Source organism: Eptesicus fuscus, chromosome 16, assembly GCF_027574615.1.
Source record: "Eptesicus fuscus isolate TK198812 chromosome 16, DD_ASM_mEF_20220401, whole genome shotgun sequence".
NCBI classification, from domain to species: Eukaryota; Metazoa; Chordata; class Mammalia; order Chiroptera; family Vespertilionidae; genus Eptesicus; species Eptesicus fuscus.
The window spans coordinates 54067853-54085064 of record NC_072488.1 but is presented as its reverse complement, the minus strand read 5'-3'; the positions used below and the strand labels follow the sequence as shown (position 1 = coordinate 54085064).

Sequence of the window (17212 nt, the reverse complement as noted above, 5' to 3'; positions counted from 1 at the left end):
GGGGAAGCCCAAGTCCGGAGGAGCCCCTGAACATGGCGTACGCAGGTGGGACCAGAGCCAGGCTTGGCCTATTTGCAGTTAGCATTATTACTAGGTGCGAGTCATTGGGCTCCACTAGGGATAGGTCAGGCTCCGAGTTAGACTAAGTGCATCGCGTATATATCTTGTCTCATTCTCACAACAACCCTGAGAAATTGATATTATTAGCCCCATTTACAAGTGAAGAACAGAGGTTAAGCGAGGCGAGCCGTGAGTGACTGAGCCAGATTCAAGCTTTGACTCCAGAGCCCAGGTTTTTCCCAAGGTCAGGCTGCCTCTTTAGAAACCAAAGTTGAAAGCTTGCTAGAGGGTTGCGCTGAGCACACTCTGGCCCCAGCAGGTGTGGTCTTCCCAGGGTAGGTGACCATGGCTCCACGGCCACCCCGCTACATGCCTCCTCGGCTCTTCCCACTCCTACGCACCCTTCCCAGCCAATGGAGACAGGTAACCAGAGTAATATATGGGTTTCTTCACCAAGTCCAACACTTGATCCCCCAGTTGGTGACCCTGCTTAGACTTTTCTAGAGTTTGGCCTGCCGGGTGAGAGGGAATGGGAATGAGATGTCCGGAGGGACACTGGCCTGGCAAACAAGCACGGGGTGTCATCTCTCACCTGAATCCCAGAACGATCTGCAGTTGCTAACTGTCCTCCCGGCCTCTATGCTGCCCTCAACCCATCAGCACTTCACAGCTAGAGCAATCCTCTAAAACACCATCCTCCCGCACCCAGCCCTGCTCAGAGCCTCAATGGCTCCCCTGTGCCCACACTCGTTAGGGAGGCCTCCCAGGCTCCTCCAGACCTACCCCCCCACCCCACCCCCCGCAACTTCTGCAGCTTTCTCACCCACCACTGCCCCTCACACTTGGGAAGGCAACACACTTGGAAAAATAGGATAGCACAAACCATAAGTGGTTATTTAGATTAATTACATTATTCTTAAAAATTCATTTCCTCAGTCACACTAGTCACATTTCAAGTGCTTGATAACCTCCTGTGGCTACTGTATGGATGTGGACGTAGAACGCTCCCGTCATCACAGGAACTTCGACTGCACAGCACTGGCGTCCACATTTCTCTACCAAGAAAACCCTAATCAAGGAATGCTATCAGCTTTAAAGGAACCTAGAGTACACTTGACCTGTTCTGTGGCTCCGCAAATATTTGGCACCTCCTAGATTCTCCAGGCCCTGGGTACACAGCAGTGGGAGCAGGAGGAGTGGGTCCTTTCCTGGAAGTGAAACGGCCATGGCCAGGGAGTGTCGGAAGTGCCTGCGCCCAGACGGGGGGAGCCATGAAGGCTTCCTGGAAAGGGGGACACCTGAGCGCAGGACTGTGGACTGAGGAGGCAGGAGCCAGGCTGTCACTCTCCAGACCACGCTCTTTTTGGCATCCAGGGTCCCTTTGGCATTCACTGTCCCCACTGCCTGGACTGCTCCGTCTCTCTTGTTCCCCAAGGAGGGAAGGCAGGGAGGCTAGTTCCCTCAAGTTAGTCCGCCAGCTGGGACCACATGGGTCCTGGAGGGCCACCCCACCTGGGTCAGGCTGGGGAAAGTGCAGAGAGAGGCCACTCCCACCAGGACCTATAGCGCCGGGGCAGCGGCGGTGAGAAAGCTGCAGGAGGAGGGAGGCTGTCTGGGGGCTGCAGGAGGAGGGAGGCTGTCTGGGGGTCGCTTATCCACCCTGCTTCCGGCACAGCCCCCAGCTGCGAATCCCCTCCCTGCCCGGTGCCGGCTGCCCCATCCTGCCCCTCCTCCTGGTGCCCTGGTAGGAAACTACACCCCTGCTGCGACTTGAAAGTGGCAGTTCGTGGGCCGAATTCACCACCTTATTTGGAAGAGAGGAGCTAGCGTACTGCCCAGCAGGCCCTGGACAGTCCTGTCGCTTTAGGCGGAAAGCCTCGCTTACCCCCCCGAACCCTGGGACAACTGGGAGGGCCTGTCTTCACCCCCATCACAGAAATCATCAGGGTAATTTGCAGGAGCCATAGGTAACACAGCGGCACCCTTCATCGCCCGGCGGCCAGGCTCGGCCCGAGATCGCCCCACCGGCCCCCTCGCTCCCCGCCTCGCACTAGCACTCCGCGCGCCCCCGTCCCGCGCTCCCCGGGGCTCTCGCGCTCCCGGCCCCTGGCTTTCGTGGGGTCCCGCGCCTCCCGCGCCCAGTGCCCGTCGGGAGGCAAGGCCGGGCCGCCGTGGGCAGAGGGCGCGGGCCCGATGAGCCAGCCCGAGCGTGGGGCGGCTCTGAGCGCCCTTTGTTTCTGCGGAGTCACAGTCACATGGCGCTTCCGGCACCGGGTGTTCCCGGGCTCCGCGCCAGGCGCGCGCGCCCCCACCCGCCGCCTGCCTTTCCCGGAGCCCCGGGCCCTGGAGCCTGCTGGGCCTGGCCGCCGAGCGCCACCGCGGAGCCAAGCTTTTTCCTCCTGGGCCTGGTGAGCCCAGGATCCAGGGGCTTCCTGGGCCCGCCTGTCTCCCTGGGGGTAAGCAGGGGTGGACAAGTACTTAACGCCGTTCTGATCTTTTATGGAGTGGCAGAGACAACACCGAGCCTCGCTCCCTTCCCTCTCCCACCACCAAACAAAGCTAAACAAAACCAGCCACCCAGGGGCTGGCCTCCCTCCTCCTCCACACAGACCATCTAAGGGCAAAGGCCCAGTCAGTGTGCAGAAGTGGGGGCTGGCCACCCCTGCTCTATCGCTGCCAGGCCAGGTCTGTGCCCTGGGACATTTGAGAACCTCGGAGCCTCACAGAGGCCACCTCTGCTTCGCTCAGCAAATTCAAGAATTTATTCAACAAATGTTTATTGTAATTATTTTAAATATATTTTTATTGATTCCAGAGAGGGAGAGAGAGATAGAAACGTCAATGATGAGAGAGAATCATTGATTGGCTGCCTCCTGCACGCCCCCTTCTGGGGATGAGCCTGAAACCCCAGGCATGTGCCCTTGACCAGAATCCAACCCGTCCTCAGGCCGACGCTCTATCCACTGGGCCAAACCAGCTAGGGTTCAACAAATATTTATTGAGAGCAAAATAGTGCAGGGCAACCAAGTCCCTTCCAGATGCCAGCCCTGTGTTAAGCCCCCAAAAGAGGATTCTCTTTGTGTCCCAGCAGTGCCCGGCTGTCCCCGAGAGGCTCAGGTTCCCTGAGCAGGCCTTTATCCAGAGCAGCTTGGGAGGCCCTAGTAGGCTGGACACGGCCATTCCTGGGGGCTGGGACCGGGGCCTGCCTGACCCTGCTCCCCAGCCTCGGAGAGGCAGCAGAGAGCACACGGCCAGGCTCTGGGTGAGCATGGCATGGCGTCTCGGGACCCTTTCTGATTCTGGGCAACCTTTCCCGATGCCTCTCATCTGGGCCTGCAGAGACTGGGACAAGGGAGGAGGAGGGCCTGGAGGGGTGGAGAGAGGGAGACAACCCAAGGTGGACAGAGGGATGGGTCAAGGAGCAACTGATGGGGCCAGAGGTGGGTGTGGGCGTCCGCTGGGTGTCAGGGCTTGGTGGGGAAGAGCAGACAGGTGAGTTGCCGGCTGCCACTGTGTCTGTCCACGAGGGGCAGGGGGTGCTGCATGTAGTGCTGGACCATGGCCGCCACGGAGGAGAAGCGCTGCACGGAGAGGCAGACACCATGAGGCCCTGGAGGCTCATGCTTGGGAGAAACGTCCTGAGGGAACTGCCGGCCTCTGGGGAGGGGGCTGGTTGACATTTTAAAAAACACATTCCTTCCCGTTTGTCTCATGAGGTTCCACTGCCATTTTGCTACCCAATTCCAGGCCTTGCGCAACCGTCCTGTGACTACACGCGTGGGCATGTTGTTGGCCAAGTCGGATTTCCAAGGCCAGATGGCAATAACTCTGGGGACCTGCCCCTGTCCTCCCGCATGCGATCCGAGTGGCGGGTGGCTGTCTCTAGTTTGCAAGTGCTGGGCACCAGTTGAGTCCTGGACTACCTGAGCCCTGCCTCCTCCCAGCTGGTTCACTACCCCACCTGGGCCCTGTGCAGACTGAGACAAGCAGGAGGCAGTGCCTGCCCCAGAGGGAGGTGGGCCTCTGGTAAGGGGTTCAGGTCACTGGCCGTTGTCATTTCCACCCACTACAGAAAAATATAGAACGAGGGTTTTCCCCAGGCAGATACTCCTGGCGGGGCCCAGGGTCCTTCTCTGCTGTGACCTTGTTGCCCTTTGGACCCCTGCCTCTCCCAGCACCCACCTCCTCGTGGCTCCTGCCCTCCCGGCCCAGGGCATAGTGGCGCCCACCATCCAGCCGCCGGATGGGAATGTTGAAGACCCGGCCGTGGAGCAGCACTGCGAGGGTGAGGGGCTGGGAGCCACGAGGTCCCGAGCTGGGGCGCACGGTGTAGGCCCCGTCCTGTGGAGGAGACCCGTCCATCAGCCTAGCCTGCCAGCTGTCCACCTGCAGCCCTGACCCTCGATGGCCATCCCCCAGCCCTCACCCTGCAGTCCCTGCCTGCTCAGCCAGCCACAGCCCATGAACAGAAGGGGTTTCTGAGAGGCCCGGGGGGGGGGGGGGGCTCTAAGGTTGCCCACCTTTTGGCATCGGAGCAGGGCACTATCGACAGCATGACGGTCACAGTTCCCTGAGTACCACGGCTGACCCAGCAGGCTGCCGTCCTGTGCACACACGCGTACACATGCACACACACACACACACACACACACACACACACACACACACACACACAGAAGCTCAGAGATGTGTGTGTTGGGGCACTGGATGAGGGTGGGGAGCAGAGAACCCCGTGGGTAGTGATTTGTGTTCACAGCTGCCTTCCCAGACTGAGTCTGTGCAAGCTGAACACAGATATGCCGGTGCTGGTACCCAGGCCGGTGCCCCACGCACGTGTTCCTTGCAATGGTGGACACCGGCCCGGGAGGGGTCCTCGCAGGCCTCCGCCCCGCCCTCTCCCAGCCCCCCCTCACCTCCGCAGCTGAGCCTCTTCCGGTGGGGGCTGCAGAGGAAAGAGAGGAGCTCCTTCCTGCTGGGAGCAGATTACAGGGCTGGGCTGGGAGGGGTTAGACAAAGGAGGCTTGGAGCGCAGCTGCAGGGGTGGGGGAGGCTGCAGGGGGATGTGCACAGGGCTGAAACCCAAAGCAGGGCCCCTGGCCTGTCACCCCTCCTCTCCTCTCTTGGGCTCTGGTGGGACCCACCAGGTAGGCCACGCGTGACCTCCAATCGAGGGGTGATCTTGAGGTACACGCTGGGAGCTTCCTGCTTTGATGCAGACCCTGGAAAATGGCCACTGGAATCAGAGCTGTCGGGACCCCCTCAGCAAAGTGGGGTGTGCCAGGCTGTGGCTGGGATGGGCCGGGGCAGGACTCCTGGGTTCTCACTGAAGATGCCTGTACTCACCTTTGGAGGTGGCGTTCGCTGCTCCCTGGGACATAGGAGGTCTGGTCAGGAGAGACTTGGCTTCTCTGGGCCTGAGGTCCCACCCTGCGCCTTCCTCCCTCCCAGCTCACTTCCCCCCAGAGCAGCAGCCTCTTACACCCTGAGCTTCCTGGGGGGCCATGGGGGGCCTGCGGGGAGAAAGTTGGGAACAGCTCAGGGTCTTTACTGCCTTCAAAGTGAAAGGCCCAGGCAACCCAGAGACCCCAGGGCCAGGGCTGGGGAAGCCTGAGTGCATCTCTCTCTCTCTCTCTCTCTCTCTCTCTCTCACTCACACACACACACACACACGCACACGCACACGCACGCACACACACATGCACAGGCACACACAGAGACACACAGGCGTGTACGCACACACACAGGCACACTACACACATGCACACACACAGGCGCAGGTACACACACAGGCACACGTGCACACACACACACGTGCACACACACACACACACACCCTGATAGGCACTCACCTGGGCACTGCCGATGTCCTTGGCAGAGGGGCTGGGGGCATCAGGACTTGGGAGCTCAGAGTCTGAGGCCGGGCAGGGACTGAAAGAGAGGGCAGGCCCCGCTGGGCTGGGAACAGGCCCCGGAGGGGCTGACACGGCCGGGCCTGCTGCTTCCCTGCAGCGGCCTTTCTGGGAGCCTTCCAGCCAGGCGGCAGCCGCTGGGAAGCCCACACACAGTGCGGCTCTACTGGTCCCTCTCCCTGGTGGCCACAGCAGGGGCCAACCTGCACCAAAGGTGGAAGCGTGTGTGTCCATGTGTGTGTCCATGTGTGTGTCTGAGGCAAATGTGTGTCGCTGGGGTGGTGAGAAGACAAGGGAAGAAAATGGAGTCAGGAGCTGGGGCCTCAGCGGGATGGATCTGGGGAGCAGGGAGGTGTTCACCTGAACGGGGCTCACACTCCAGGTAGATGCCCTCTTCACATTGCTTCGCAGAGCCTGGCACCTAAGACAGAGAGGGCTGTGTGGGCCCAAGGGTGTGACAAGTGAGTGGGAGGGAGGGCAGAGCCTCACTGGGGGGGGGTGGGAGTGAGGGGGACTATTGGCTCCTCACTTCCCCTCACAAGGTGAGCCTCTTTCTGGGAGCCAGCTGGAATGATTCAAATTGCTCCTTTGCCTGGAAGGGGGCACCCTACAGGCCGAGCTCTCAGAGAACGGGGGTGACCAGGAGGAGCTGTGGCAAGGCCTCCCCGGTAGCTCTGAGTAGCACCCTCAGGACCACTGTGGCCCACAGGGAGGGAGTCAGCTCTGGGCCTTTTTCCTCGGTTTTAGGGACATTTCCTGGCCCTCCCAGGCACTCCACCCCAACCCTGCCAACTTCTTATCGAGAGCCCTCGGGTGTCGGGGGACGGAGGGGCTGCTCACCACTCGGGCTGGTGCACTCAGCTCTGAGGGGAAAGGAGAGGACCATCAGTCAGAGCGGAGGGAGAGAGGGATGGAGTGAAACCTCGGCTGGAGCTCCTCTGAGGGTGTCCTCGGAGCCAGCACTGCAGTCCCAGTGCAAAGCCCCCCTCACCACGTTGCCTCACTTCACAACCCAGGGTGTCAGCTGACTTGACCTCCCAACCCATTTGCCAGGCTTGGCTCCAAATGACATTGGGCTGTTCCAAAAATCAGAACCCCTCAAGGTCATGAAGGTTTACCAACCACTGAGCAGTAGAAAAACTAGTAACTGTGCCTCAGGGTTGCTGTCTGACCTCGGGCAGGAGGAGGCTGCCCCGCCTGGGGCCACTTTCAGACAAAAAGTGCTGGCCAGGCCCCTCTCTGACAGCCAGGCTGTGGGGTCACAGGCCTGCGGGCAATGACCTTGGGGGAAAGTCCCTGGGCAGAGGTGGCAATAATGACATGAATGGAGTCAGAGACTGCTGGCCAAAGGGCCCTTGGAGGGGGGATGGCATGTGTCTCCGCAGCGAGGGACCTCCGGGCAGAGTAGGCCACCGCGGTGCCCCGCACCTGACCCGGAGACCACGGTGGGCTCTGCCTCTGTGTGATCTCAGGCAAAGCATTTCATGTCTGGGACCTCAGTCTCCTCAACTGCCTGCCTTAGCGGCTCGGCAGGTGAAAATGAGGGACAGCGGGGGGAGTGCAGTGACCAGGGCCAGCATGAGACCACCAGATGGCAGCTAACTCTACCCCTGTGGGGCCGGATCGCCCTTCTCAGGGCAGGGGAGTGCCGGGCCCGGGAAAGAGAGAGGGCATCCCCATTACCTCGCCTCCCAGAGGACTGGCCCTGCGTCACGGCCTCCCGAAGGCTCAGGGCTGCCATCAGCTGTGGACACAGGAGCGGGGAGGGAGAACCGGTGGGTGGGGGTGGGAGGGGAAATCGAGGCATGGGGAGGGCAAGGATGCTAGGGCAATGTAGATCTGCGCCGCTTAGAAAACCCTGCAGCCCAGAGTTAATAATGTACAGAGGGGGGCGGCTCTTCCCTGCGCCTCCTCGATGCTGAGGCTGTCTTTGTTGTCAATCTCTCCCTGTTTTCCTTTTGATTCCAATAAAGTAAGTGCTGAAAGCGGCAGCTTTCAAAGTCCATAGCAGGATCTCGAGAACTGGCAGCGATCGGCAGCTGAGGGGGGGGGGGGGGGTTCTTCCCTCTCCAGGCAGGGAGGGGTCCTCAGGCCCCAAGGTCCAGGGAGGGGCGACAGCGCCTCTCTTGTCTCCCCTACCCCTCTTCCCAGGCGGCGGAGTCCTGGGTGGTGCTGACTGGGAGGGTGGAAGGGCCAGGCAGGTGGGAGAAGCGGCTGCTCACAGGGCGTGGGCTTCTGATGCATCTTATTTTTCAGGGGCCTCTGGAGTGCAGATGTGGGGGAATCTCGCAAATGAGATGCCTCTTAGATTTGTTCACTGGGAAATGGTAGCCTGGGATGGGGCGGTGGGGCGGGTGGGGAAGGAGGGACTTGGGGGAGGCTGTTCACCATCTCGGGCCGGGGCCGGGCCTGGGGCTGGGGCTGCGGTGGCTGCGGAGACTTGGACGGGGCCCGGGGGCCAGAGTGATCTGGAAAAGACACCCAGCATTGAATCTCTAGGTTCCTCCCATGTAAATTCCCATTTCCCTCCCGTCCCCACCTAGCCTCTATTTCCTCCTCCCTCCCTGCCCTCCCAGCTCAATGCTTTCCCGACAGCCCTGTCTCCATGGCAACTGAAGGTGGCCAGCTTCCCTGCCCCCATCTTGCCCAGCCTGGAGAGGCGTGTGGGTGGGATGACAGGGGGTTCTCCTGGCGCCCCTGCCCTCGCTCTGAGATTGCTGGGATCTCAGAACCGGGGAAGGCCAGGCCCCAGGGACCAAGTCAGGCCTCAGGCCTCCTGCTTTCCCACTGTTGCCTTGGATACACTGCCCTCTCCCCCTCCTCCTCTCTCCCTCTCCCTTCCTCTCTCTCCCTCTCCCTCTCCCTCCCCCCCCCGGCCCCCCAGCCAGCTGAGGCCTCCCCTCACTGCTCAGCACAGATGGGGAAGAGGCCAGGCCTGGGCCTTCTTCCCTTATGGGGACCCTGCCCTGCCCGGCCCCCCATACTCTCTGCCTCCGCTTCCCAGTCCTCACCCAGGTACAAAGAGTCCTCCTCGGTGCCAGGAAGGTGGGCAGGGGCTAGATTCACGGGCAGAGCCCCACAGGGAGGCAGCTCATATTTATCCTCCTCTTCCTCCTCCTCCTCCTGGGCCTTTGGGACAGAGTGTTGAGCACAGGGCGGATGGAGGAAGTGCAGGAGGAGTGGTGGCCTCTGCCGCGCCCCCCCCCCCGCCCCCCAACCCCAAGCTCAGCAGCTGGACTTACCCTGGGTCTCTGGGTCCCTGGGGCCGGCAGAGGAGATGGGCCGGGGACATCTGTTCTCCAAGCCGGAGAGTCTGGACGGGAGACTGATGAGAGGGCCCGTATCTCCTCCCAGCCCACCCGCTTCCCAGCACAATGACCTTCTCTCTCTCCCCAATATAATAAGCCACCTGCAGTTCCACAGTGGGCCTCAGTGCTTCACTCAGCTCAAAGGCCCATTCAGGGGGCCTTGTCACAGCAGCAGGGCGGACCGCAGAGGCATTTTGGGATCAAGGGCGCCTCCCAGCGAGCTGCCTGCTGCCCCTGGGCCCGTCCCCCACCCCAAGCACTCCTGATCCTGACCAGGATGCGGGGAGGCCGGGCCCTGGTGCCTTAGCGGTGCTGGACTGTGATGGCCACAGGTCGGGGAGAGGCCACTCAGGGAGACTCACATCCCAAGGGACCATGTTCTGCTGTGCCCCTTTTGCCCACGGTGTCACTTACCTGCACATTTGGGGGGTGAAAGGGGTGTCTTCAACCTGTAATCAGACTGTCGTCAACTCTGCCCAAGGGGCCCTTGAGTTCTCATCAGCCAGACATTCACACCCCTGACAGTGTGGATGGAGCCCCCCGGAGCTGTGTGACAGCCGCTTGGGACAGGGCAGCAGGGGTGAGAATCCGGGGGCAGAGCTAGTGCCCCGGGTACGTAGCTGGATGAGTTGGTGCCCAAGGGAAGCCAGTCGAGGACGAGCCCTCATGCTCACAGGGTGGTGGAGGCACAGGCCTGGTCTGACCGGGTGGGTGGGGAGGGCCCAGCATAGCCAGCGCACCTCCCAGACGGCTGCTCCCGGGACAGGGGTGGCGAGGTGGAGACAGGAGAGGAGCGGAGGGGAAGCGAGGCCCTGAGTACTCACCGGGGCTTGCTCTCCCTGAGCTTGTCCTGGAAAGAGGGGGGCAAGGGGTGGTCAGTGCAGCTGGACGCCCCTCCCTGCCCAGAGTCCTGGGCCCCCAGGGGTGGGCAGGTCTGCGCACCTGGGGCAGCCCTCAACCAAGTCTCACCATGGCCAAGGTGAAGAAGGAGCTTTGCTTCCCCGAAGCCCAGTCTCTGGCACAAACGTCCTGGGGACAGGGGCCCTATTGTTCCGTCATTTGCATCTCATAAGCTCCTGGAAGGTGGGCCTGCCCGTGGCTTCCAACCCCAGACCAACTTCACCCCTGCCACTCCCAGGGCCCAGCCCCACTCCCCCACATGGCCTCCCCCGCTGTGGTCGCCAGCCCCTCTGCCCCAATGGAGGGCAAGCTCTCCCCTCCAAAAGTATTTTTTTTAAATATATTTTATTGATTTTTTACAGAGAGGAAGGGAGAGGGATAGAGAGTTAGAAACATCGATCAGCTGCCTCCTGCACACTCCCTACTGGGGATGTGCCCACAACCAAGGTACATGCCCTTGACCGGAATCGAATCTGGAACTCTTGAGTCCGCAGGCCAACACTCTATCCACTGAGCCAAACTGGTTAGGGCCAAAAGTATTTTTTGAGAGAGAGAGAGAGAGAGAGAGAGAAAGAGAGAAAGAAAAAAAACCGTAGCCAGTTTGGCTCAGTGGATAGAGTATCGGCCTGCGAACTGAAAGGTCCCAGGTTGGATTCCGGTCAAGGGCACGTGCCCAGGTTGTGGGCTTGATTCCCAGTGGGGAACGTGAGGGAGGCAGCCGATCCATGATTCTCTCTCATCATGGATGTTTCCATCTCTCTCTCCCTCTTCCTTCCTCTCTGAAATAAATAAAAATATATTTTTAAAAGAGAGAGAGAGAGAAAGAAAGCTCTCCCCTCCATGCCCAGCCCTGGAAAGTGAGGCCAGGGTTCTAAGGCTTCCTACAGCTCTCTGATCCATTTCCCTCCTTCTGGAAGAGGCTCACACTGCCCTGAGATCAGCCAGACCAAGCCTTTCCCAGTTCACAGAAGACATGACATTAGTGGCAGATCCAATTAAAAACAGGAAACTGTCCTGGCAGACGCTTTTTTTTTTAATGTTGTTGTATGTTTTTTAAATTGATTTCAGAGAGAGGAAGGGAGAGGGAGAAAGGGACAGAAACAGCAAAGATGAGAAAGAATCATCCATCAGCTGCCTCATGCATGGCCCCAACTGGGGAACGTGCAACCCTGGGCATGTGTCCTGACCGGGAATGGAACTGTGAACTCCTGGTTCATGGGTTGACACTCCACTACTGAGCCATACCGTGACGGCACAGACGCTTCCCTTAAACCCTTTATTCCTGCTGTCATTTGCTGGTGATCAGTGATCAAGGAAATGGAGGTTAGTGAAAAGCTCAGAGATTTGCACTCCTATTTAATTTGACAGCTTCCTTTTCTGATGGATGTATTTGTTCCTTCAGTGGGTGTTTACTGAACATCCACTATATGCCAGGCACTGTTCCAGGTGCTGAAAAGACCTAAACAGGCAGGCATTACATGTGTATTTCCTCAGCTTCATGATGCAAGGACTAGTTTTATTCCTGCTTTTCAGATGAGGAAACTCAGTGTATGCGTCAGCTCGGGCTGCCATCACAAAATACCACAGACTGGTAGGCTTAAACTGTTTTCTGTTCTGGAGGCTAGAAGTCCAAGATCAAGGTGTCATCGGGGTTGGTTTCTGGCGAGAGCTCTTCCTGGCTGGCAGACAATTTCTTGCTGTGTCCTCACATGGCCTTTCCTCTGAGCATGCAAGAGGCATCTCTGGTGTCACATCCTCTTATAAGGACAACAGTCCTATTGAATCACGCCTCATCCCCATCACCTCGCTTAACCTTAAGTACGTTCCTACAGGTCCTATCTCCAAATGCAGTCACATTGGGGGTTAGGGCGCCAATGTGTGAATTTTGTGGGGACACCATTCAGTCCACAGCCCTGAGAGGCTGAGAAGTTGAGTGTTGAACATGGGATTCAACCCAAAGTTTTCCCAGCCCAGAACCTGTGTACAAACAACTGAGCCATCCTGTACCTCATCGAGGATTGGGTCCTGGCCCAACTTTCCTGTGATGGCCTTACACGCTGCAGAACTTGCGGGCTCCCCGAAGGAGCCCATGACTTCCAGGTGCTCTGTTACCTGCGTGAATTGTAGAGCTTTGACTTCTGAGAAGTGTTGGGGTAAAAAGTAGGGCTGGAGCCTGGTGTCTAATTCTGTTTAAAGCAAGGAAGGAGGAAACACAGACCATGATCGTGACTGTGAGACTTTTCTGGGGCACTGTAACTTTCCTGTCTTTGTTATTTTGGGAAGGCCCTGGCTGTGGGCACAGAGGAGAAAGGAAGGCCATCTGCTCGCATCTTTGGAGGCCATGATGCTGAGGGCACTGGAGAGAGAGCACCAGGGTCGGCGTTGGCCACAGCCTTCAGAGAGGAAGACCAGGTGACTCCTGGGACCTGCAGGCAGCAGGGCACGGAGATGGCGAACAGGGAGCCATTTGGTGCCGTGGGCAAAGCTAAGAAAACAACAACAAAGAAAGAGCCCAGGCCTGGAGTCAGGGGGTCTCCTCCCTGACCTTCACTCCCCAGCTGGCCTTTGCTCCACATTTGGACCATCAGGCAGAGGGCAACCGACCTCACCCAAGGAAACCTCCTCTGGGACCAGAGTGAGCAAGTCAAATCAGCAGGAGGCTTTCCCAGTGCACACTGCCTTCCCCTGGGCCACACCTCCCTCTGTTCGGGGCTTTGCATAGGCAAATGCAGGGCCTGTGTGAGCAAAAGGGCCCCAGGCAGAGGATGGAATCCACGTCATCTCCATGGGGTCACTGGCCTGGACCGGTCAGGGAGAAGGGAGAGGACGGAGGCCTGCCTCACAGCACTGTGCCCGCAGGACCGCTGCTTGCTGATTGCACAGGCAGACCCGGGCATCCTTTCTCCACCTTTGGCACAGGATTGCTTCACGCACAACCGTAACTATTGCCTTGGGATGAATTTCTAGAAGGAGAATTTCTGGAAACACACTCTAAACGTTTCCGTGCTGCACTGTCTGACAGCACGTGACCGCCTGCTTTAAGGTCCTTCAAAGCACATTTTTCAGATCTCCGGTACTGATCTCCACAGAGCGCAGCCCACCATTTACAGGCCCGGGGTGGTCTAGGTGCCTTCTAAGGAAACAGCTATCTAGAGCAGTATTTCCCGATTGGCAGGATCACAAGAGTCACCGGGGGAGCTGTTAAAAGTCTTAGATGCCTGAGATCTTAAGAACTGGATGCTGCATGAGAGAATCAGGGATCTCGATTATTTCTAACAAGCGTCCTAGATCCATCTTGTGATTGGTCCAGCTTGAGAAATGCTGCTTTGCAGGAGTCTGAGAGGACGTGTCTCCTGGGACCCTGAGAACCACATGCAGCCTTTAGCTCGCTGGGAACCCAGGGAAGGAACGTGACACAGACCCTGCTCTCAAGAGACCGCTGTGGCCCTAACCGGTTTGGCTCGGTGGATGGAGCGTCGGCCTGCGGACTGAAGGGTCCCGGGTTCGGTTCCGGTCAAGGGCATGTACCTTGGTTGTGGGTGAATCCCCAGTGGGGGCTTTGCAGGAGGCGGCTGATCGATGTCTCTCTCTCTCTCATCGATGTTTCTAACTCTCTATCCCTCTCCCTTCCTCTCTGTAAAAAATCAATAAAATATTTTTTTAAAAAAAGAGAGAGACCGCTACGAGTGACGGAGAGGACAAACCCAAGGAGATGTTCATCTCTCTGGTCTCCCATGTCCTCTTCTGTAAATGGAGATATTAATAAGGCGTTCCTCCTGGCAGGGGATGGGGGTGGGTCTGAGGGTCGAATGGGATGACAACTCGTGAAGCACACGGTGTGTGCACTGTAAACATCGAGGTGGTGGTGCCCTGGTTGAGGTCCTTGTCAGCAGACTGAGGAGGTGGTGCCCTCTAGCTGGGATCCCTGGTGTGAGCGCAGCAGGAAGCCCTGTGAGGAGGGGGTGGTTTCTGAGGACCTGAAGGAGGACAGGTATGCAGGCTGTAGCCAGAGGACTCCGAGGTGGGAGAGTGCACAGGTAGAGCAGGAGCAGCTGAAATGGAGGTGGCTGGACTGACTCCTAGAGAACTGGAGGGGACACCTGCCATTCCTCCTGGTCGCTGAGCATTGCCTGCATCTGGGGCATCTCCATTTTAGAAATCTTGCTCCCTGTCACAGAAGCCAAATGAGGCCTTCCCAGCCTCCCTTGCAGCTGGACTACGGGCATTCTACCAGTCAGATGCCCTCATGCAAGACTGAATCTGAAACAGGCACCCAGAGGAATCCACCCTGGGAGAGGTGACAGCTATATTCTGCTTCCAGAGGCCGAGGAGGCTGAGACCCAGTGGTACCACCCAGGGCCTGGGTCCGTGGTGTGGGCACACGGGGGTGTTTGTGCTCAGAGGCGCCTCCACTAGGCTAGCTCGGCTGTAACCCTTGGGACATTGTTCCTGGCTGCTTCTCTGGCCTTCCTAGAAATGCTCTGAGCTACAGAATTATTATTATTATATATTTTATTGATTTTTTACAGAGAGGAAGGGGGAGGGAGAGTTAGAAACATCAATGAGAGAGAAACATCGATCAGCTGCCTCCTGCACACCCCCTACTGGGGATGTGCCCACAACCAAGGTACATGCCCTTGACTGGAATCGAACCTGGGACCCTTCAGTCTGCAGGCCGACGCTCTATCCACTGAGCCAAACCGGTCAGGGCTACAGAATTATTTTTGTTTAAATCCTCACCCGAGGATATGTTTTTACTGATTTTTTTTATTTTTTCTTTCTTCCTTCTTCTTCTTCTTCTTCTTCTTCTTCTTCTTCTTCTTCTTCTTCTTCTTCTTCTTCTTCTTCTTCTTCATCTTCTGAGAGAGAGACAGAAAGAAACATTGATCAGCTGCCTCCCGTATGCACCCCAACTGGGAATCGAACCCGTAACCTTTCAGTGTACAATGCTCCAACTACCTGACCTACCCAGCCAGGGCCAGAATCCTTTTAATAAATTATTTTTCAGCCTAAACTAGCCAGGGCCGGTTTGTCTGTTTTCAGTTAAAAGCTCTGATTTAGAAAGCACAGCATCAGCGAGATCGCCACGTGGACGCCAAGAGCCTACACCGTGCAGCCAGGTGCATCTCCTGGGCAGGTGAGACCAGGCAGAAAGGTGTCACAGCTTTATCTTGCTATTCTCTTGAGACATTTTTATAAATTAAAATATCAGTCAATGCAGAATTTTTAAAGAAAAAAAAGAAGGACGGGAAGAAGGGAGGGTGACCTGGATTTCAAACGCGAGGAAGCTCTGGAAGAAGGATGTCCTTGGGGCAGGAGGGGCCCTGGCAGTGGGAGGTGAGGCCAAGGGCAGGGTCTGGGAGTGTGAGGCCACCACAGGACAGCCAGCTTCCCCTTAGCTAGGGGAGCAGGGGGGAGGGATGCTGAGACTACAAGAATGGGTATAGAATCCCACTGTCCTAGAGCCGTGGTCGGCAACTGAGGCTCGCGAGCCACATGCGGCTCTTTGGCCCCTTGAGTGTGGCTCTTCCACAAAATACCACGGCCTGGGCGAGTCTATTTTGAAGAAGTGGCGTTAGAAGAAGTTTAAGTTTAAAAAATTTGGCTCTCAAAAGAAATTTCAATCGTTGTACTGTTGATATTTGGCTCTGTTGACTAATGAGTTTGCCGACCACTGCCCTAGAGGAATGGGGAATCTGCAGGGGCCAGGGGGAGGGGTGGGGTAGAAAGAGGGAAGGGAGAACTTTCTGAACAAGAGGTTAGGGCCAATTGGGTGGCATGGGACAGGCCTGAACAAAAGGGAGACCTGGGAGTAAGAACGAGGTCCTGGGAGGGATGAAGGAGAAGGAGTCCCTCAGGATATTTTTACCTGAGCAGATGGTCAAGGTCCAGTTGAACTTTGTCTGTGGTTGGGTTAGTTAATGTCAGGAACAATCCTTTCTTTAAAATTTGTTATTTATTTATCGATTTTAGAAAGAGAGAGAGGAAGGAAGGGAGAGAGCAAGAGTATGAGAGAGGGGGCGGGAGAAAGAGAAACATCGTTTTTTAAAATATATTTCTTTTATTGATTTCAGAGAGCAAGGGAGAGGGAGAGAGATATAAACATCAATGAAGAGAATCACTGATCGGCTGCCTCCTGCACACCCCTTACCGGGGATCCAACCCCAAATCCAGGCATGTGCCCTGACTGGGAATCGAACTGTGATCCCCTGTTCATAGGTTGATGCTCAACCACTGACCACAATGGCCAAGCAATTTGTTGTTTGTTTGTTTTGTTTTCAATATGTTTTTATTGGTTTTAGAGAGAGGGGAAGGGAGAAAGAGGGGAAGGGAGAGAGAGGGGTGTGGGGAGAGAGAGAGAAACATTGATGGGCTGCTGCCTCTCCAACAGGGGATGGAACTTGAAACCTGGCGCGTGCCCTGACAGACCAGGAATTGAACTGGCCATCTCTCGGTGCACAGGACCACACTCAACCAACTGAGCCACACCAGCCAGAGTGAAACATTGATTTGCTGTTCCACTCACGTATGCATTCATTGGTTGATTCTTGTGTGTGCCCTGACTGGGGATCAAACCCACAACCTTGGTGTATTGGGATGACGCTCTAACCAACTGAGCTACCTGGCCAGGGCTGTCAGGGACAATCTTGAAGCAAGGTGGTTGGCCATAGGGAGAGAAAGGGCCCTCCTGGGCTGATGGATGAAGGGGAATGTTGGGCTGGTTTAGCCAGAGCTGGCAGAGACCCCTCTTCCTCCGCAGCCCTCTCCCGCTCAGGCCCGCGGAGTCAGCTTACTCTGGTGGCAGCCGCAATGGGCGTTGGAGGACTAGAAGCCCAGACAAGCTTCCTAAGATGGGTCTCCGGCATGTTCCTCCCTGGTGCATGATCATTTTTTGCTGCAGCTTCAGTTTAGTAACAGATCCTCCCGCCATCTCCCCTGATAGTGGACACACTTACCTGTTTTTCTGGAAGGCAGCACACTAGCTTTCAACAGAGTCCAAGGGTTAGGGTTGGGGTTGAAAGTTGAGGCTGGCTT

The 17212-nt window shown here is 57.3% G+C and overlaps 1 protein-coding gene across 1 annotated transcript; it reads right to left on the bottom strand.

Moving 5' to 3' along the window:
* Positions 1–3458: 3458 nt before the first annotated feature.
* SH2D6 (SH2 domain containing 6) lies at positions 3459–14923 on the bottom strand (the record flags this gene model as incomplete). Its single annotated transcript, XM_054728051.1, has 16 exons — positions 3459–3641; positions 4243–4401; positions 4581–4664; positions 4974–5032; positions 5404–5428; positions 5540–5570; positions 5910–5988; positions 6330–6390; positions 6810–6832; positions 7653–7713; positions 8358–8437; positions 8981–9098; positions 9212–9282; positions 9692–9726; positions 10102–10127; positions 14918–14923. Coding segments are annotated over 16 exons (1035 nt in total), but the record flags the coding sequence as incomplete, so codon positions are not given.
* Between the last annotated feature and the right edge of the window lie 2289 nt (positions 14924–17212).